Source organism: Apium graveolens, chromosome 7 (genome assembly GCF_009905375.1).
Source record: "Apium graveolens cultivar Ventura chromosome 7, ASM990537v1, whole genome shotgun sequence".
In the NCBI taxonomy this organism is placed as follows: Eukaryota; Viridiplantae; Streptophyta; class Magnoliopsida; order Apiales; family Apiaceae; genus Apium; species Apium graveolens.
Genome location: NC_133653.1, coordinates 179,805,514 through 179,828,388, shown reverse-complemented (window position 1 = coordinate 179,828,388; position 22,875 = coordinate 179,805,514). Strand labels below are relative to the sequence as shown.

The window sequence follows — 22,875 nt, the reverse complement described above, 5'->3', positions numbered from 1 at the left end:
CGCAAACAAATGGTCAAGCGGAAGTGTCTAATAGAGAGATCAAGCGCACTCTAGAGAAAGTTGTTTGTCCGTCAAGAAAGGATTGGTCTTTAAAGCTTGATTAAGCTGTTTGGGCTTACAGAACAGCATACAAAACTCCACTTGGGATGTACCCATTTCAACTTGTTTATGGTAAGGGATGTCATTTACCAGCAGAGCTTGAGCATAAAGCCTATTGGGCATTGAAGAAGTTGAACCTTGATCTAGATGCAGCTGGTAAAAAGTGAATGCTTCAGTTAAATGAATTTAATGAATTTCGACTCCAAGCGTATGAAAACAACAAAATGTACAAGGAAAAAGTGAAAAGGTAGCACGACAGGAAGCTATATCCTAAGTCATTTGTGTTGGGGCAGCAAGTTCTTTTATTCAACTCTCGTCTCCGACTTTTTCCTGGAAAGTTGAAATCAAGGTGGTCTGGACCTTTTATTGTCAAAATTGTGTTTCCACATGGAGCGGTGAAGATTTTTGAGAATGATCTGGACCAAGCATTCAAGGTTAATGGTCAGTGTTTGAAGCATTACTATGAACTTGAGTAAGGTACGTTACGTCAAGCTAATGATGAAAAAGAAGCGCTTCTTGGGAGGCAACCCATGATTTGTTGTTATAGGCACCCTTAGAAGTTCGTAACCTATCCAAAACCACAATAAAATCAGAAAAACAGGGCAAGAAAATTATTTTTCCAGAAGACCCCTGAGCGCCCGCTCAGCTCTGCTGAGCGACCGCTCAGGGCCCGACTGGCAGAATTTTTTTAAGCCTTAGAAAAATAGAAAAAAAAAACAGAAAACATAAAAATAAAAACACAGCCCCACTACCCACGAATTATCTTCCCATTACCCACATTTTTAACCCTCAAACCCACTCCTAATCAAATTTTAACCTAATCTCTACCCTATATATACATACAACTATTCCATATACTCCCCCATACACTTTCAAACCTTAAACTCTCTCCCATATTCAAAAACACAATTCTTAAACACTTTTTCTCAGTTTCGATGGCACCCAAGAGATCCAGGACTATTGATAGCAGCACTGTTCCTACCGATGATTCTTCAAGGGGTACTGCTGCGAGGCCTCCTTTGTTTGATAGGGCTGCTGAGGAGGAGTATACTAGGACTCTGGGTAAGCCGATCTTGAAGGAGAGGGGATTCTTACCATCGGGGAGGGATGGTGAGTTGTTGCCAATGATTGCTGAGAAGGGTTGGATCGCTTTCTGTGAGTCACCAGAGGCAGTTTCGATGAGCATGGTTCGCGAGTTCTATGCGAACGTGAAGGCTGAAAAGAATGGGTTTTCTGTTGTGCGGGGGATGACGGTGGATTATCACCCTGAGGCGATTCGCCGTGTGATTGGGCAGCGACAGAGGAAGCCCACGGATGAGAATTGGAAGGAGAAGACTGCTGAAGATTTTGACTTGGATTTGATTTGTGCTACTCTCTGTAGGCCGGGCACGGTTTGGACGTTAAAGACTGGGACTAACGAATATCGTCATTTTCCGGCGATTGCGATGAACAGGTATGCCTGTGCATGGAATGCCTTTATTTATGCTAATATTCTGCCTACTTCACATGCACATGAGGTTACAGTTGAGCGAGCACAGTTGTTATGGGGTATTTTGAATGAGTACTATGTGGACCTTGGTGAGTTCATCTATCAAGGAATTCTGAAGTTTTTGAGGGGAGCGAAACACATGAACATCCCTTATACATCTACTGTTACAAAGTTTTTCCGAGCAGTGGGAGTTCAGTGGCCTTCTCACGAGCAGTTGCAGCTGCCGGCCGCTTCTATTGATTCCGGGACTCTGAATGCTATGCAGGAGTGGACTGGTGGAGAGCCCGAGGAGCATGGGCTGGGTTATCGTCTTCCAGGTGGGCGTCCAGCACGAGGTGCTACCATGGCGAGACCAGGGCGTGATAAGGCAGGTTCTTCTAGAGCTCAGGAGGGTGCTGGGATGGTTGATGCCCAGTATAGGAGGTTGTCGAGGAGGATGGATGCTATGTACGAGACACAGAGCAGGTTTGCTCAGGAGCTCACCCTTGCGCATGGGACTGCTTTTAGAGGCCTGGGAGCTGATATACAGTGGCCCGTTTTTGGTGAGAACTCTGCGTATCCGCCTCCTGATACTCCACCCTTTGAGGGTGATGATGATGATGATCTCTCCGAGTAGGTATACCCTGTGTTCCTTTCTACTACCTTCACTAGGGACAGTGAAGATTTTAAGTTTGGGGGTGGTAGTTAAGGAATATTTTGTGTGTATGTCATATAGTTGCATATTCATGATAATTTAGTTCATATAATTGCATATTTTTGTCATATAGTTTTTTTTTTATTTTATTTTATAGCTTTATTTATCATGTCATGTAGCTTACAACATATTTTCACATAAATATTTACAACATCATATATTTACACATATTTTCAGAATAAATAGCATTTTTGTAAATAATAAATTGGTAACATCACAAATAATTTTTCAATTTTTTGATAAATTCCCAATTTTTATACTAAATAATAAATTCATAATGAAAAATTTAAGAACCAACTTATGCCGTATAATGTGTAATTATATTTTAAATTATAAAAAAATTAACTTTCACTAGTTTGATGAAATAGTTTTTAGTTTGATGCACTTTTGTAATTTATTTTCAAATATTTCAACTTTGTTATCTTCTAGACTACAATAAAATTATAAAAAGTATAACTCTATTCGTTTTTGGAAAAATAAAATAAGTTATATTAGACATATACGGTATCTGAGTTACGGGCGCAATGGATATAATAGAAACTATATAATTAAAAATAATTGATATTTAGAAAGAAACAAATCTTACAGGTAAGCAACGCATTGACTTGCACTTGAAGTAGAAAATTATTTTAACATGGAGGAATATTGACTGCGGCTCAAACTTTAAAGCAATAGAAACACCTCAGCATGTATGTGGGTCCATAGGTTAAAATGCATAACAACTTCCATCACATCGACATTTAGCTACCAAAAACAGTTACAATTATATAATAGTAAATGAAAGTTAGTCTTTATCTACTATTACATAATTGTAGCTAAATTACTGGTAGGTAAATGTAAGATTTCTTGTAGTGTACTAGCAAATTGCATGTTAAATGCCTCTTCTAGGTTGGCAAATGTCTTGATACTCCTGTGTGGAAGATTCACGAACAGTTATAAGGATAGTCCTGACAATATGGAACCAAATCCCTAGCATATACAAACTTCTTTTAAGTCATGTGTGATAGGTACCGTAAACATTCGTTGTTTATATTGTGCGATGTGTTCAAATAGATCACAAGTACCGTCATATGGCCTCATTTGCGGCACCGTAAAGCGTTTCAGTATCTCTACCAAAGCGATGTTTTCATGAAAAGGTGAATCAGCATAGCTCATAGGAGTCTCCTTCTCTAATGGCTTCGGAATACCAACGATTGTTTCAATTAAGTCCCTCACTTCATGTAATATTTTTTGAATTCCTCTGCAATTGGTTTCGAGACCTTGTACTTCTATCGCGTGATCTCTTTCTATCATTATCCCTTTCTCGATGCTCAGGATCATCATAATGTTGCTCATCATGTTATCTTTCTATGTTATCACCATTATTTGGTACATTCTCTATATCCTCTATCTCAATCACATCCTCAGTACCCTTCGTTGGCCCTTCATGTTGATCCTGTTCCTCAACAATATCAATGTCCAAGCGTCTAACAATACTTGGGATCGTCTTCTTTGTTGTTGTCTTAGTTCTGGATTTGGCCGTGGTTAACTCTTTCTTCAACGTCTCATATTCAGAGCGTATCTTCTCCATCTCATCTAGTAGTTTTTTCAACGTTGCTGCAATTTCTTTGTTGCTCTCAGCCTCAGCCCCTTGATTTGTAACATGTTCTTCAGTATCATCGACTGCCATCATAGTGAACCAACCGGATCCTTAACAAGATTCCCATAGACGACGCCAATTGTTTTTACCAAAATTTGTAGGTCTAATGCTAACGTTGGTTAATTGTTTTATTTCAGAGATGTTATTAGATTAGGAACAATTTAACTAAAAAAAGTAAAGTAACACAAAGAATTGGTGACGCGGAAAACCCGTAAATGGGAAAAAATCACGGGTGAGATTTATTAGCCAACCTAAATTCGATCCACTAAATGATTTATAATGATTACAATGGATTTCACATGATACATTGTTTCTTTCTCTTACTATGGTCAGTGCTACTCTCGTATTTGTAGCCTTCATACCAGGTTAGTGTATTCTTGGAGCTTGGGGATGTACTACTTCGACGAAGTCTGTGAGTTGTATTTGTGTGTTGTTGTATTTCATTGATGCATGCTTTATATCCACCCCTGTCTTCGTTATCCCCTTATGCCTCAAATTGGCTTCCTTATCTTCTAGTTTGTTCCCCTCTTTTTCTCCAACTTCCTACTCTTTTCTCCCACTTTCCAATATGGTTGCCATTCTTGTTATATTGCCCGACTGTTACTCCATCAAATTCGGACTATAGATTGACATAGTCTTCTGGTTTTTTTGGTAATTTTCATTGCGTTTGTTGGTATCCCGAACGCCTTCTTACTCTTCCCATCTCATCTATCGCGTTCCTTGTCATCCTTCTTCTGACCATATCATGTCATGACTAAAAATATGGATATAACAGAAACTAAAGAGAATCCAGATAGCTTTATATCAACTTAATATCCGTCTACATAGGTTGCTATCAAATTTTTCCTGCGATGAACCAAGAAATACTAATTGTTTTGACTTTTACATAAGCACATCCACAATTAAGATAATTAGACTCTGTATGTCATATAGTTGCATATTCATGATAATTTAGTTCATATAATTGCATATTTTTGTCATATAGTTTTTTTTTATTTTATTTTATAGCTTTATTTATCATGTCATGTAGCTCATGCATATACCGTGATCCCTTTTGTGTGCTTTTACCAATTGATTTGTGATGTTGATGCGAGTGTAGTGATAGCGTTAAAGTGATGTTGAGTCTTGTAGGTTGACGTGCATGCTAGAAATATTTGTAATTTCACTAAGTCTTAGAAAATGCTTAAGGACTAGATTGTTGTCATGGTTTGATGGTTTTCAAGGTTAATCTATTGATTATGCTTAGAATTTATAATAGGTTCTTAGTGATAAAAGACATGAAAAGAAAAATTGGAGTAAAAAGTGGAATTCATTTCTAATTGTGGCTAGGCGTCAAATGGCTAGTAGTCGGCTCGTATTTTTATGCGAGTAGTCTAGGGTTGAGCAAGATGGAGCGCAACACACTTGCTCAGAAATTTTGAAAAAAAAGAAAAAAAAACAAATATAAAACAAAGAAAAAAAATAGAGAGTTAATGCATAATTGATCACGAGTGGGCTCTTTGGTATTCGAGTTATTAAGTTCTTAGGGGACTTTGTGCTTAGTGACCTATGGCTTTTATAGTCTGGGATCCGCTAACCTAACGTTCGCTACATGGATGCCATTGTATAAGTCTTTTGGGGACCTCACTCATTGCACGGTCAAATAAGCATTTGTTTGTTGTATTAAATAAAAAGCATGATTCCGTAATAAGCTCCAGTAATCTTGAAGTGTTATAAGTCATTTTGTGCCTAGAAATTTATTCTTCATATAATCATGTGATTACCTTGAGGATAGTCGAGTTATGATAATTAATCTAGTTTCGAAGCATATATGTTAAGCATCCGCACACACCACGTTTCCGGCTGTATGTTAGTTTGCATGATTTGATTGATCTTTATTCATATAGATTGCATTCATGCATGTTTTTGTTTTTGTTTTTGAGTCTGTGACGCTTGAGGACAAGCATCGATTTAAGTTTGGGGGTGTGATAAGTGGCATTTTATACCACTTAGAACGTCTTATAATGGCTTGAATTGGTGTCTTGAAATCAAGTATTTTGTGTATTTGATGCGTTTTTCTAGTGTTTGTGCATTTCAGGGTATTACTTGCATTTGTGGAGAGGTTTTATCAAGAATAAGCCTTGGCATGTGTTTGGCATTGCAAGTGGGAAGATAGGAACAGAATGCAGCAAAGAACGGGAGTAAAAACAGAGCATTTTCCAGAAGGGGTCTGAGCGCCCGCTCAGGAAGCTGAGCGCCCGCTCAGGAATGCTGAGTGCCCGCTCAGGGACGGAAATTTAAAATAATTATTTTAGACTCCTGATTCTGTTAAGCTTCCAACTTCTGAGATAGCTGGGTTTTGTGGGACTCCTATATAAGTAGTTTTCAGAGACGTTTCACAGGGTGTCGAATCGTAGTATTAATCGAGGAACGAGGAGATAAGGAAGAAGACCGTTTTAGCACATCACAACGAAGAGGAAGCATATTTTCTTGTGATTCTTTATTTCGTTGTAACTTTGGATGCTAGTTTTCTTTACTTTGAACCTATTTACTCTTGTGACGTACTCTAGTTTAATATAAGTAGTTTTAGTTAATATTTTCGTGTGTTATTATCATGTTTTCGTATGAACCCATGGTGACGATGGGTTCATTCATGGGCTAATCGTAATCATGGGGTCGTAACAGATTTACTATGGAATTCTTTAGTTATTTGTTCAATACCTTAGTGTGTGATGATTGTATGATATCTAGTATTGGTTGTGCTTATTCGTCTTATGTGTGTCTCGAACATATAAGATAGGGTGTTAATCTCTTGTGAAGCGACAGTGGATCTTGAGGTTTAGAACTTGCCATGCTAGCATAGGTTCATGTATGTGTATGCATGATTAGTGGGTAACTCTAACCGTTTTACTTATCATGTGTAATCATAAGGAATAACTTGTGCTTAAATCGTTATATTGTCAAATTTTGTAGACATATAGGGTCTCAACATAATTGATGCCTATTCAACTTCTATCTTAATTGTGGATGTTTGGTAGAATGGTATTAGTACAACGAAAGTTGGCTTTTATCAGTTTCGTGTTATTTGATTAATATCATCACTGTTGCATGCTAAGGGTAATAACGATAACTATTGAAGGAAGTAGTAATGAAGTTGTGATCTCATGAGTGTTTTAATATTGTTAATTTAAGTGTCAATTAAGTGCTTAATTCTCGTAGTTAATTGTAGTTAATAATTAGTTGATCAAATCTAAGTGTTATTGTCTTGACATTTAGAAGTAATTATACATTTGTGAGTGAGTGTTAATTGAACATAATTAGTCTGAGTCTCTGTGGGAACGAACTAGAAAGTATTCTATATTACTTGCGAACGCGTATATTTGCGTGTATTATTAGCGCATGTTTTCGCCCTAACACTCATCTAGTAGTTTTTTCAACGTTGCTGCCATTTCTTTGTTGGTCTCAGCCTCAGCCCCTTAATTTGTAACATGTTCTTCAATATCGTCGCCTGCCATCATAGTAAACCCACTGGATCCTTAACAAGATTCCCATAGACGACGCCAATTATTTTTACCAAAATTTGTAGGTCTAATGCTAAGGTTGGTTGATTATTTTATTTCAGAGATGTTATTAGATTAGGAACAATTTAACTAAAAAAAAGTAAAGCAACATAAAGAATTGGTGACGCGGAAAACCCGTAAATGAGAAAAAACTGTGGGTGAGATTCATTACCCAACCTAAATTCAATCCAATAAATGATTGATAATGATTATAATGGATTTCACATGATACATTGTTTCTTTCTCTTGCTATGATCAGTGCTACTCTCTTATTTGTAGGCTTCATGCTAGGTTAGTGTATTCTTGAAGCTTACAGGATGTACTTCTTCGACGAAGTCTGTGAGTTGTATTTGTGTGTTGTTGTATTTCATTGATGCATGCTTTATATCCACTCATGTACTCATTATCCCCCTTATTCCTCAAATTGGTTTCCTTATCTTCTAGTTTGTTCCTCTCTTTTTCTCTAACTTCCTACTCTTTTCTCCCACTTTCCAATATGGTTGCCATTCTTTTTATATTGCCCGACTGTTACTCCATCGAATTCGGACTATAGATTGACATAGTCTTCTGGTCTTTCTGGTAATTTTCATTGCATTTGTTGGTATCCCGAACGCTTTCTTACTCATCCTGTCTCGTCTATCGCGTTCCTTGTCATCCGTCTTCTGACCATATCATGTCATGACTAAAAATATGGATATAACAGAAACTAAAGAGAATCCAGATAGCTTTATATCAACTTAATATCTGTCTACATAGGTTGCTATCAATTTTTTCCAGCGAGGAACCAAGAAATACTAATTGTTTCGACTTTTACTTAAGCACATCCACAATTAAGGCCTTTATATTTATCAATTTTCTAAAAAAGTACATCTAAATCTAAACTCAGAGTTATTTTTTAATCTTTATAAATTTAACTGTCACATAGAGGAGATCAAGTTCAAAGATTTGGTAGAAGATAAGGAATTGTCTGATTCCTCTAGTGAAGATGATCGTAAAGGATATGAAGATGAGACTTGCGGAAATGAATCTCATCATGATGAGATTGTGGATGAATCGAGATCATATGAGAAATCGGTCCATCATGGAAAAGATGATGATATAGAGTGCGGTTATTGAAGGAAGAATGATTTAAAATGGAAGGCAAAGTTGGTTGATAATGGAGAAAGCACAAATAAGAGTGTTAAGAGTGTTAAGCACAAATAAAAGTGTTAAAATGGAAGAAAAAGTTGGTTAATCATGGACTCGCAATCTTTCATATATATGCACGTCTCTGGTCTTATTTATAGCCTACCATTTTTACTAGAAGTCCTAATAGTGTCAACCCATGAATATTTAAGCATACTTGCACCATATTTTCGTAAATATTTTCATAATATAGTAAATTTGTAAAACGAAAAAATTAGAAATCTTATTTTTTTGATAATTTTTCTTAAAATGTTGTAAAATAGTTTATGATTGACATATTTAAACCATCAATCTAATTTATAAATCTATAAATGATAATGTAAATATTTGTTATTGGTTGGATTACAACCTGAAAACTTATTTGTATTTTTGATAAAACTTAAATTAAATGGACCCTTAATGCATACATATGAGTTTGTGTAATTACAAAGTATCACGTGTTATTTAGGAACGAACTTTTGATCCATTTACGGATATGTAGAATTGCTGTCCAATTATACACATCACAATTATTATACTTGAGTATTATATTGATTTAACTTTATTTCTATACTAACAATTTTAAGGTTTTTTTGCTAAATAACAATTTTAACTTTTTAATCGTGTTAACATAAATTATTTCGAGTGGCAGACTCCCCACAAAACTGGTTATAATTAGAATCAGTAGGATTTAATAATGTGCAAAGTCAAACTTGAACAGAAACTGTCGAGGAGAGATAACTGATACTTATAGATAAGCGGGAAAATACTCTTATTCGTAGCTCACAAGAAAGGTTTTAGGTAGTTCCGTACCCAAAATCTACTCCTCTGTTTGCATCATGGTAATAATTCATAAATCACACTATTTGAAATAGTTATCTAAAAATACTCATATTTTTCAAATATTATATTTTTGGGTTTTTTAAAAACTATTCAAATTTTACGATGATACCATAATTTAGACTAAATGCAACTTCTTATACAACATCGTATTTTTACACATATTTTCAGAATATATAGCATTTTTCTGTAAAAAAATTGGTAAAATGGCAAATAATTTTTCAATTTTTTTTTGATAAATTCCCATTTTTTATACTAAATAATAAATTCATAATAAAAAATGGAAGAACCAACTTATGTCGTATAATGTGTAATTGTATTTCAAATTCTGAAAAAATTAACTTTCACTAGTTTGATGATATAGTTTTTAGTTTGATGCACTTTCGTAATTTATTTTCAAATATCTCAATTTTATTATCTTCTAGTCTATAATAAAATTATAAAAAGTATTTCTCTATTTTTTTTTGGAAGAATAAAATAAGTTATATTACACATATACGTTATCTGAGTTACGAGCGCAGTGGATATAATAGAAACTATATAATTAAAAATAATTGATATTTAGAAAGAAATAAATCTTACAAGTATGCAACGCATTAACTTGCACTTGAAGTATATAATTAATTTAGCATGGAGGAATATTGACCGCGGCTCAAACTTTAAAGCAATAGAAACACCTCAGCATGTACGTGGGTCCAAAGGTTAAAGTGTATAACAACTTCCATCTAATCTATATTTAGCTACCAAAAACGGTTACAATTATATAATGGTAAATTAAAGTTAGTCTTTATCTACTCTTACATAATTGTAGCTAAATTACTAGTAGGTAAATGTAAGATTTCTCGTAGTGTACTAGCAAATTGCATGTTGATTGCGTCTTCTATATAATTAAAGATAATATTAAATTTAATTCTTAATATTATCATAATATAATAATATTCTAATTTTTTTAAATGATTTGTTAATATTAGAATTTTGATCCATAACAAATTAATCCCTTCAACAAACAACATTTTTATAAAATGAATAAAACATAATACCAAATTAAAAATACATTCAAAAAATTATGTTTCATGTCAGTTCATACAATTCGAAAATTAAAAAATGTATAAGATACACAGAAATTTGAAAGAAGCGCCTCAGAAAATTAAGCTATCAGAAGCTGCTTTGTATAAATTGTTCACCGCGGGCATTTATTGCATAGCTAAGATGTTTATTGACCGCTGCTTTTAGCTGCCACAATGTCTAACAGGTAAGGGAACACAATACCAAGTACAAAACATTTGTTTATTTTCTTAAACGTCGGTGTTAAAGTCGGAAAGAACCGCAACAACGGGAGCATGTAGTTCTTGACTATAACCATCTTTCCAGCAATTTTTCGTCCACTTCGACTCCCAAATGCACGTGGAACTTGAACTTATATGATAATTCTTCGCATATCGATCACAACTTTTGATCAATTCTCACCTTTTCCTGAAATAAATTGAACAAGAAAAGTGCAATGAATGTATAGTTCTATGCGAGTGTTAAAAGAATTAAGCACGTGCTCGTGTTTTACAAAGATTAAGTATGGTTCATAGATAGGTAATGCATCAAACAAATGATACACAGTTCAATAAATACATGAGAAAGGTGTCCGTAAAGCATCTAGTAAAATATTAAAACTATAAAGGTGTTCAATAAAAAGATAATTAGACAACTACCTTTACCCTCTATTTCAATAATGGACCACCGTATAGTCAACCCACGGCAGACTAAAAATTGGACATAAAATAAGTTTTATACGAAATATTGATCCTTGCCACATTCGTTAAAAGAGTCGTTGATATGTGTTTAAGTATGGTATCAATTGTGAAAAGAAGTACTTAAAGATAGAACTATTCAAAACTTTATTAAATCTATATGGATGATACTATGGCAAGTTATGGTGAGGGGAGGTCTTGCAGGTAAAGAACGGATAGTATTACGCTACTGGTTAGTTTTGTACTTTCCGATATAGATTACGTGTATGTAGTGGTTTGTTGTATCATTATACAGTTTGAAAAAATTTTAAATTTATGGGGGAATTTTAGGCGCTAATTTTAAAAAAATCATTAATTATTTATCGATGTTTGCTCGCTAATTCCTTTTACTGTTCACACATTTCTTTAATTTGTACTCTAACAATTATTGGGCTATGTACTGCTTATAAAAAGATTTTTTTTTTGAAAATTCAAAATTCAAAATTTATTTTGTAAATATATTAGAGATTTTTACAAAAATACAATTTTTTAATTTTTGTTTTGCAAAAATACGATTTTTCAATTTTTTTACAAAAATACGATTTTGCAACACATTGCAACCCGATATAAGCTCAAATGCAACTCGACGCAACCACAATTTCAATTAAAAGTATTTTTCGGCACTTCTTCGGAGAAATTGCATACGCGGTTGCTTTCAGTTACAAACTGTATTTTTGCATTTTTGTTAAAAGATCGTAAAATTACAAACAAATTTAGAAAAAAATAGTATTTTTGGTAATTTCTCAAAATACTATTGGTTTTTAAAAAAATTGCAAAAAAAAAGATATTTTTTAATTTTAATTTTTAAAATGTTGAATTTTCAAATTTATTTTTAAAAGATACGATTTTTCTGCAATTAGTTAGATGCAAATAAATGCAAATTCGACAATTTTTACAACTCCTTACAATTATATATAACGTAGAATGTAATGAATATTAACCTCGAACCCAACCAAAAAACTATATCTAGCTAGTTGCATGTATAGTTAGACTTTATTTCCACCGTGTTTTTGTAAATAATTTTCATAATATAGTAAATTTGTAAAACGAAAAAATTAGAAAAATTATATTTTTGATAATTTTTCTTAAAATGTTGTATAATAGTTTATGATTGACAAATTTAAACCATCAATCTAATTTGTAAATCTATAAATGATAATGTAAGTATTTGTTGTCGGTTGGATTACAACTTGAAAACTTATTTGTAGTTTCATATAAATAACTATAAAAATATTGGTTTTTAACAAAATTCGAACTTGAGAGTCTCGTAGTATATTTTTTTAATAATTGGATTTAACGGATTCGAGAATTGGACCCTTAATGCATACATATGAGTTTGAGGAATGACAAAGTATCACGTGTTATTTAATAACAAACTTGTGATCCATTTCCGGATATGTTGAATTGCTCTCCAATTATACGCATAACAATTATTATAATTGAGTAGTATATTGATTTAATTTTATTTCTATACTAACAATTTTAACGTTTTTTTGCTAAATAACAGTTTTAACTTACAGGTAAGCAACGCAATGACTTGCACTTGAAGGAGAAAATTAATTTAACATGGAGGAATATTGACCGCGGCTCAAACTTTAAAGCAATACAAACACCTCAGCATGGATGTGGGTCCATAGCTTAAAGTGCATAACAACTTCCATTACGTCGACATTTAGCTACCAAAAACGGTTATAATTATATAATTTTAAATGAAAATTAGTCTTTATCTACTATTACATAATTGTAGCTAAATTACTGGTAGGTAAATGTAAGATTTCTTGTAGTGTACTAGAAAATTGCATGTTCAATGCGTCTTCTAGGTTGGCAAATGTCTTAATACTCTTGTGTGGAAGATTCACGAACCATTATAAGGATGGTCCTGACAATGTAGAACTAAATCCCTTGCACATACAAGCTTCTTTTAAGTCACGTGTGATAGGTACCGTAAACATTCGTTGCTTATATTGTGTGAAGTGTTCCAATAGATCATTAGTACCGTCATATGGCCTCATTTACAGCACCGTAAAGCGTTTCGGTATCTCTACCAAAGCGATGTTTTCATGAAAAGGTGAATCAACATAGCTTATAGGAGTCTCCTTCTCTAATGGCTTTGGAATACCAACGATTCTTTCAATTAAGTCCCTCACTTCATGTAAAAAAAATTTGAATTCCTCTGTAATTTGGTTTCGAGACCTTCTACTGCTATCGCGTGATCTCTTTCTATCATTATCCCCTTCTCGATGCTCAGGATCATCATAACGTTGCTCATCACATTGTCTTTTTATGTTATCACCATTATTTGGTATGTTCTCTATATCCTCTATCTCAATCACATCCTCAGTACCCTTCGTTGGCCCTTCGTGTTGATCCTGTTCCTCAACAATATCAATGTCCAAACGTCTAACAACACTTGGGATCGTCTTCTTTGTTGCTGTCTTGGTTCGTAATTTGGCCGTGGTTAACTCTTTCTTCAACGTCTCATATTCAGAGCGTATCTTCTCCATCTCATCTAGTAGTTTTTTCAACGTTGCTTCCATTTCTTTGTTGTTGCTCTCAGTCTCAGCCCCTTGATTTGTAACATGTTCTTCAATATCGTCACCTGCCATCATAGTGAACCAACCGGATCCTTAACAAGATTCCCATAGACGACGCCAATTGTTTTTACCAAAATATGTAGGTCTAATGTTAAGGTTGGTTGATTATTTTGTTTCAGAGATGTTATTAGATTAGGAACAATTTAACTAAAAAGAGTAAAGCAACGCAAAGAATTGGTGAGGCGGAAAACCCGTAAATGGGAAAAAATCGTGGGTGAGATTCATTATTCAACCTAAATTCGATCCACTAAATGATTTATAATGATTACAATGGATTTCACATGATACATTGTTTGTTTCTCTTGCTATGATCAATGTTACTCTCGTGTTTGTAGGGTTCATGCTAGGTTAGTGTATTCTTGGAGCTTGCAGGATGTACTTCTTCGACGAAGTCTGTGAGTTGTATTTGTGTGTTGTATTTCATTGATGCATGCTTCATATCCACCCATGTATTGGTTATCCCCCTTATTCTTCAAATTGGCTTCCTTATCTTCTAGTTTGTTCCCCTCTTTTTTTCTAACTTCCTACTCTTTTCTCCCACTTTCCAATATGGTTGCCATTCTTGTTATATTGCCCCGCTGTTACTCCATCGAATTCGGACTATAGATTGATATAGTGTTCTAGTTTTTTTGGTGATTTTCATTGCGTTTGTTGATATCCCGAACGCCTTCTTACTCTTCCCGTCACGTCTATCGCCTTCCTTGTCGTCCGTCTTCTGACCATATCATGTCATGACTAAAAATATGGATATAACATAAAGTAAAGAGAATTCAGATAGCTTTATATCAACTTAATATCCGTCTACGTAGGTTGCTATCAATTTTTTCCTGTGATGAACCAAGAAATACTAATTGTTTCGACTTTTACCTAAGCACATCCACAATTAAGACCTTTATATGTATAATCATGATGATTATAATAGATAGGAAAAAAAGCTAAAGTTATAGTAAATTTAGTAAGAAGTTGCCTACATAATACCAGAGTTTTTTCTAAAAAAGTACATCTAAATCTAAACTCAGAGTTTTTTTTAATCTTTATAAATTTAACAGTCACATAGAGGAGATCAAGTTCAAAGATTTGGTAGCGGATAAGAAATTGTCTGATTCCTCTATTGAAGATGATAGTAAAGGATCTGAAGATGAGACTTGCGGAAATGTAACTGATCATGATGAGATTGTGGATGAATCGAGATCATATGAGAAATCGGTCCATGATGGAAAAGATGAAGAGATAGAGTGCAGTTATTGAAGGAAGAATGATTTAAAATGGAAGGGAAAGTCGGTTGATAATGGAGAAAGCACAAATAAGAGTATTAAGAGTGTTAGCACAAATAAAAGTGTTAAAATGGAAGAAAAAGTTGGTTAATCATGGACTTACAATCTTTCATATATATGCACGTCTCTGGTTTTATCTGTAGCCTACCATTTTTACTAGAAGTCCTAATACTGTCAACCCATGAATATTTAAGCATACTTGCACTTTGACTTCAAACTATAACCATAGATGTCACTACAAGGAAAACTGGCTCAGACAAGTGTTTTAACCCGTTATCTGATTCCCTGAAAACCCGTTGTCTATTGAGCCGCCGTCTCTTACATAGATCAGACAACTATTAGAAACAGTTGTGTGAGTCATCGAAGACAACGACCAACTATGAGTCCCCGTTGTATTACAACCAGAACAAACAACGTCTTTCCATAAATTCTGTTGTAAAAAGATTTATTAGATAAGTAATGTTAAAAAGGTTGTGTATGTGGTCACTAAGAGTTTTAGAATAGAACATAACACACAACCCTTATTCAGATATATATATTGTCCTCTACCTTAACACACAATTCAAACGATAACCACCGTTGTATTACAACCATAACAAACAAGTATTTTCTATATATTCTGTTGTAACAAGTATACTTAGACAAGTTCTCTTGAAAACGTTGTGTATGTTCTTACTAAAAGTTTAGGAGTAGAACATAACACACAACCCTTATTATTTATTGTCCTCTACCTTAACACACAATTTTCAAAAGATAAAATTTTGTTGTCTTACAACCATACAGACAACCCCTTTATTTTAAATTTGTATTGTTGGAATTGCTTTATACAACATTTTTTTATCACTTGGTATTGTATGATTATGTTTTGCACTTATATTTTAATGTAGAAAGTGTTGTGTGGTCTTCAAGGCATAATTCTTTTTATTCTTAATAGCATTGTTGGACAATGGATAATAGTTAGTTTTGTTCAGACAATGGTTTTTTATTGTGTGAATCTTCTTTTAACAATGTTTAGTTTTAAATAGCATTGTTATATGTTATAAAACATGATGAGCTTGGTCTTTATAAGTGTTGTGTGAGACACAATATAATATGGTTATTGTATAACTTTATTGGCTAAAAGCTCCTCAAACAATGGTTTTTCAAATTAAAATTAAACACAACAACATTATAAAATGAACATGCCATAAAAATTAAAACCCAAACTATCATTCAGATTACAAGCAAATTGTCACCATTACACCAACAATCAACCATCAATCCTTCTATTACACCAACAATCAACCAACCCTCCATTACATGAATCCACTAAACCAATATTTAACCATTGCAACCAAGAACTAACTTATAACCAAGTTTTATCTTAAACAAAACAAGACCATTCAAGTAGAAAGCAAAATATTTTCAGGTGAACATATCCACAAAAACGCCAGTAATTAGAAACAACGTTTAAATAGAGTTAACTACCATGACTAGAACTCCCAAATTTCAACACAAAATATGTTCACAACTCAAAATACCCAGCAGCACTGTATGCAAGTTCAAGTGGCATGCTTCTTCATGAAGTACTTTGCCCATTCAGTCTTTATCTCTTTCAGTTCTTTCATGCCATAACTTAGGTTGCTTCTGCGTAACCACTGAAACATGGATGTAAAAATCACATTTATTTACCACAATACACTTGGATATAGAAAAAAGAAAGATAACTATAACATTACCTTCTCATGAAATTTTAATTCCATATCGGCACAAATCTCTTTCATGTAACCCATTATAAACAAACCACAATCTTTGCTCCCAGTTTGGACAGGTACCCCCTGGAGAACATTAAAAACTTTATATATGTCTAGCTACACTATTCTTGTAGAATAGAGAAATTGATAAAATATACTATATTTACCCCCAGATTCTCCCAAGATATTTTCTTCTTTAAGAACTTCTTTGCTTTTTCCTGGTAGAGTTTGATGGCACTACGAAAATATAATATAGATCAATTGTAAGTCATATTTGTATTTAATTATTAAAGTGATTGTAGTTGAAATAAAATTTTAATATTGTACTCACTTGTCAATCACTTCTGTCCATTCTTCAGTTGCAATCCTGCGCTTCAATGGGTACATGTGATAAACAGTTTGTGAATCTGGATTTACAGCAGTGAGCGTCCAATGATTCCTGATAATTTATGAACAATAAAATTTACAATAACATACAGAGATGATGATATACAAAAAACAATCTTTAAGTAAGGAATATATTATTTATTATAACATGTACTAACACAGCATTATATGGTAGCAGGAAAATTTGTCCTGGTTTAGCGTTCCTGAATCTGATAGATAAGGATTTTGACCTCTCTCCTGGACTACCACAACCAAGTGCGCCTATCATCCCAGGATCAACAAACGTTATCATGTCAACCATCTTGCGCTTTTTCAAATTCTCTTGCAATAAACTGTTAAAAATTGGAGATACAGATTATGAAAAATTCAAAAAAAAACTCAATAAGTATTCATAAAGGCAACAAAACTTTAGAAAAATGCTTACTTGATAAAAATACAAATGGTGGACCCTGATATCTCACCCCAGAGCACAAAGCGTGCACATCCGATAAAAACAGCGCCTTCTTAGCGGTTACTCCAAAAGCTTCTTGGCATAGATAAAAAGAGTTTACTTGTCCATCAGCTAGGGCATTTTTGCCCAAAGCTACAGACGTTTCAAAACAGGGGGATAATTCGCACACATGTCCAATACATACTCTGGTTCCGGGACACAATCTTTTACCTTCTTCCATTTTTTCCCAGTAGTTTTCTTGCCTCCCTGAATTGAAAATATAAAAAGAAAATAGAGAATGCAAAGTTAAAGAAAGTTGACATGTTAAGTAATTGAAAATCTAAATTATGTTTTTATTCTTTACTTTTAAAAAACAACATAAGTTTCAAAAGAATTATAATATAAACAGATTTAATTCATTAATACGTAACAAATTAAAAATTGCATCATTATTAATTTAATTATCAAACCTATTTCCAACATTTTAACAAAAATAAATATGTGACAACCACCACAAAATCAACACTGAAATAAGGGGAAAAAATTATTATATAAAAAACTGAACCAAACAATTATTCAACCTAAACATGAGAAACAATATCGCAAAATATAGACCCGATATTGTAAAAATTAGATTACTAAGTTTAAAAATATACTTGCATATATATATAGAGAAAATTTAACCTTTGGACTTCCTTTCACTGCAGCGGCGCTTGTCTTCACTTCCATTATGAGGTTTCTCGGCCATGCAATATATGTTCCCACAGCTTGTTCTAACCGTCACGATCTCATCTTGGATTGGTAAGGGAATCTTTTCAGATCCTTGGAGTACACGAGTGATTGAGACCCGTACATTTTCTTTTTCCAGTTGTTTCCCATGAAGAACCTGACACTTAGTATCGACTGTTGCATAAGCAACGATATTTGTCGGGGAGCCAATTGCTAATTCCCACTCTGTGCATCCTTTAACCTCCAACACCTCCTCATTATTAGGTTCCAGACACACATCCTCAACCAACATTTGATTATCCTCAACATCAACAACCTTGAGAGCCTCGCCATGTTCCTGAATATGTTCTTCGCCATCCACCAAAGGTTTCTCCTGAATATGTTCTTCAATATATGTTTCCTTACCGATACCCACATTTTGAATGTGTTCTTCAAAATTGTACAACATTAGTATATTCAATCTGTTCATATTTACAATGTTATGCAATAAACAATACATGGTTATATGTTCTTCATTCAGTTTCTCCATTATTCTAAGAATTACTCGATGATTGTACAGTACAGAGTATTACGGAGAAGTTATAACTCTGATAAAGGGGAGTACCTGGTGCACAAAACTCTTTCATTCTCTCAGAAAAATGCATATATACACAAAATTACCTTTATTTTATCGTAAAGAGGCTGTGATTTACCTAGCAGATAGGATAAAGTAACAAAGACTTACCTGCAACAGTAGTTAGAATTCTGATAGTAGTAGACATAAAGAGTCACAATGATGACTAAAGGGATGATCCAGAGCAATCCGGACCTGGCCTCTCTATTAGCACCAGAGGAGAATAAAGAAACAGGGAAATGCACTAGTTGGTGGCCACAACCCAACTGCATTGCACGAATACCATGTAAAATAAATGATATATTTACGTTTATTTTGGCATGTAAATGAACATGGGACCTATAAGATGTAAAAAGTAATATTAAAAAAAGAAAGGTTAGGAGGGAGGGTTGGAAGAAATTGGTCACTTAGTTATTTTTTGTGACCATATTTGCTTGCGTGGATTAATTGTGGGCTCAATAATATAAAAAATTAGTCGGGCGCGCTGAAGTTGCTCTTTGGATCATGAGTGAATAATGGCAGAAGTAGAGATATATAGGAAAGTATGTGCATTTTCTATTTCCAAGTTTGTAGCTACTATGTGTGGAAGTATTTTTGTTTTAAATTTTCTTGTACTTCTTTCAGTTAGATTAAAGAAAGAGAATATATTGTTATTAAATAAACATTGCCTTGTGTGTTATCTTCAATATCAGTTCTATATATCTTGCATATCTATGTTACCAAACTATATTTGGTATTCGAGCTTTAACATCTCATATTTTGACGAGTACACATATCAAAGACAATGGACATAGGGAAGAGCAATGGCTGACCAATGGGCTTGAGTTATCCAATGTTAACGAGGACGAATTGCACAGTTTGAGTGATGAAAATGAAGGTCTTTATGCAAGCACATGAGGTTGGGAGGTTGTGGAACAGACTGATCCAAAAGCAACTCTGGAAGAAAAGGTGAATAAGGTGGCTATGGAAATAATCTATCAGAGTATTCTTGACAAAATGCTACTCTCTCTCTCTTAGAAAATAAACATTCCAAGGATACATGAGAGGCGATACTGACTATGTGTCAACGCGTAGATAGAGAAAAATCAGTAAAAGTTCAGACTTTGAAAGCCGAATTTGAAGTCTTGAGTATGAAGGATACAAATATGCTGGATGATTTTAGTATGAAACTTGTTGGGCTTCTGACGAATATTCGAGCCCGTGGAGGAGATGTGAAAGAAACCTATGTGGTAAAGAAATTTCTACATGCAGTTCCGTCTAAAATTCTTGTAAATAACATCAACTATGAAGTAATTTGGAAACTTAGAAACAGTGATGGTGGAAAAAGTGATAGGATCGTTGAAGGCACATGAAGAAAGTATAAAAGGGAGCACATAAAATGTTAGTGTTCAGGTGCTATTGACAGAGGAAGAATGGATCAAGGAAGGAGGCAGTGATAAAAAAACTACTCCTTACTAGAGAAGAATGACAGAAAAGAATGAACAAAAGAGGTGTTGAAGGTAGTTCCAATGTAAAGGGTCGTGACGGAAGAGATAAAAGTAGAATAAGGTGCTAGTAGAGTAAGGTACTATAACTGTCATATATATGACCACTATGTTGCTGAGTGCAGGAAACTAAAGCGTGAGAAAGAAGTGAGGCATGAAGCTCTAATGACACAGACAGAAGATGATGAGCCGACTCTTTTTCTGGAGAAACATGATAATGACTGTGAGGAGTTATTGTTGAATGAAGAAGGTGTCACACCAGTATAAGAACGGATGAAAGGAAAAAAAAACGAGTTTAAAAAGTGTAGTACTCAGACAACGGGGCTAGAAATCAAATGACAGGCCACAAAGAAAAAAAATCATGAAATTAAATAAAAGGATAACATAATCAATGAAGTTTAGCGACAGAAAGACGTAGGTTTATTCCAGATTCCTTTTATATGTAGTAATATAATCATTTTTTATGCGGGAATACAATGATAGGTTTACTGTGAAAACATAATACGATCTACAAAGATAGAGAAAATGCATATTTATAACTCCGGTATGCGGGGCTCCTTCCAACGTCGCGCCTGGACCCTTCTCGTGGTTGTGGTGTAACTGTTGTGGGATTTCTGCAAAACGACACCGGAAGGGGGTTTGAATCCCGCGGTGTCTCCGATGTGAGAGTAAAAACTTATTTTGGGAAGATGTGGTTGTGTGTGTATATGAGTGTGTTAGAGAGCATAACCCCTAAATCCCTTCCTTTTGGGGTATGTATAGTCCAATGGTAGGTTTTAGGGGTTGGTACCTTAAAATCAGAACTGTTTGTTGCTGGGGCGGAGGACACCTGGCTTGGATATATTTCGTACAAGTGTCTACGTAAAGACCACCTTTAGAATGCACCAAAGATATGCTGACGCGTGTCATGTTTGTCTCAATTATTGGTTGTTGATAGCTGTCATTGTCGATGCCCTGGATCGTGCCCACGTGCCCCTCCTTGGTGGGTTGTGGGGTAGGCTTGTGTCTGAGTTGCGATGGGCCTGGAACTTCCGTGAGCTCGACTTACCCTATGACAGGGTTGGACTCTAGCTGGGAGGTAACCCTGCTCTGGGCCCGGCTAACCATGTGAGCCTGGCTCACTCCATTAGCTTATTTCCAGGGTTGAGGATATCCTCCCAGAGCAGGTTTGATTACTATAGGGGTGGTTATACCCTATCACATATATGTAACGAGGATAAAAAATATATATATATAAAACAATGTGTGTACTCTTCAATAGTGACTTAATTATATGCAACCAAAACCGGAAAAAAGGAAATATTTATTTGACTTTATTTTCTATAAAACCATTAGTATATTCCTTTATAATTTTTTTAAAATGCTCATTCAGTGGCTTTATTTGAAATTTTAGTTGAACGTCTCTCCTAGCAACCATAATCGATTTATAACGTTTATTATATGCATGAATCATCACTCATAAATTCTTTATTTTTTATCTTTGTTGGTTTAAATTCAATCCTAAATAATGTTTTGAGCTTGATATCTTTGACTATTATTATCCTGAAATCAGTGTAAATTTTTTGAATACAAGTTTAGGTGTTTATGTGTCATTACTTTTATTATATACATCTAGAGAGAACCTCTCTATCAAGAGAACTAGAGACCTTCATCCTAGCCATTGATTTTATTTATAAAATCAAAATTAGTTTGTATAATATATAATGGCGTGTGTAGTATAATAGAACTTTTGTATACAAATCTTTACATATAGGTATAATACGAGTTTAACTACACGAAAATGGAAATGTAATGCTAAGAAAATGACAACAGATCGACAACTAATGACATCGAAGAGGTAGGGACTTATGTAAATTTAGCACTCAAAGCATGGTCTGCATGACTGATTGGGTCTATAACGAGTAAAAGACATGCAATAGCAGTTAACGGCGATCTATGAAAATAGAAGCAATAATAAATAGAAATTAAGCAAGAAAAGAGGTACTTGTTATACCTGAGTTGTTCCAACGATCCAACAAATAGTCAACATCATCACCAAACGACCTACTCTCAACAAAAAGGTAATCTTTCTTCCGGTTACGATCGTTAAAAGTATCGTTGTTCAGTATCAATGGGTCATTAGTGTTCTTATTGCTAAATCCAATTCGGCGACCACTAAATTTCTTCAAACAATAACAGTGCTTCACTACCTTAACATTCACTCCTAGATGATGCCTTGTATCAATAGCATCTAAACAAGCCAGGGTTCTCCATGCAAAAGGCATTAGTTGCCCAGGTGACACATTAAGGGTTTTTAAAACTGCAGACACAAACTTGGAAAAAGGAAACGTAAGACCAACATTAAAAGGATAGTAGTAAAAGTATACCCATCTCGTCTTGTAGAAAT

At 34.3% G+C, this 22,875-nt stretch overlaps 1 protein-coding gene across 1 annotated transcript; it reads right to left on the bottom strand.

The window, feature by feature from the left end:
* Positions 1-16,362: 16,362 nt before the first annotated feature.
* LOC141670987 (uncharacterized) lies at positions 16,363-17,782 on the bottom strand. Its single transcript, XM_074477053.1, has 6 exons — positions 17,658-17,782; positions 17,392-17,565; positions 17,178-17,285; positions 17,014-17,083; positions 16,832-16,930; positions 16,363-16,750 (listed from the first exon to the last, which is right to left on the bottom strand). Exons 2-6 carry the CDS (start codon positions 17,532-17,534, stop codon positions 16,655-16,657), a joined length of 516 nt encoding a protein of 171 aa, XP_074333154.1. The 5' UTR covers positions 17,535-17,565; positions 17,658-17,782; the 3' UTR covers positions 16,363-16,654.
* Positions 17,783-22,875: the final 5,093 nt, after the last annotated feature.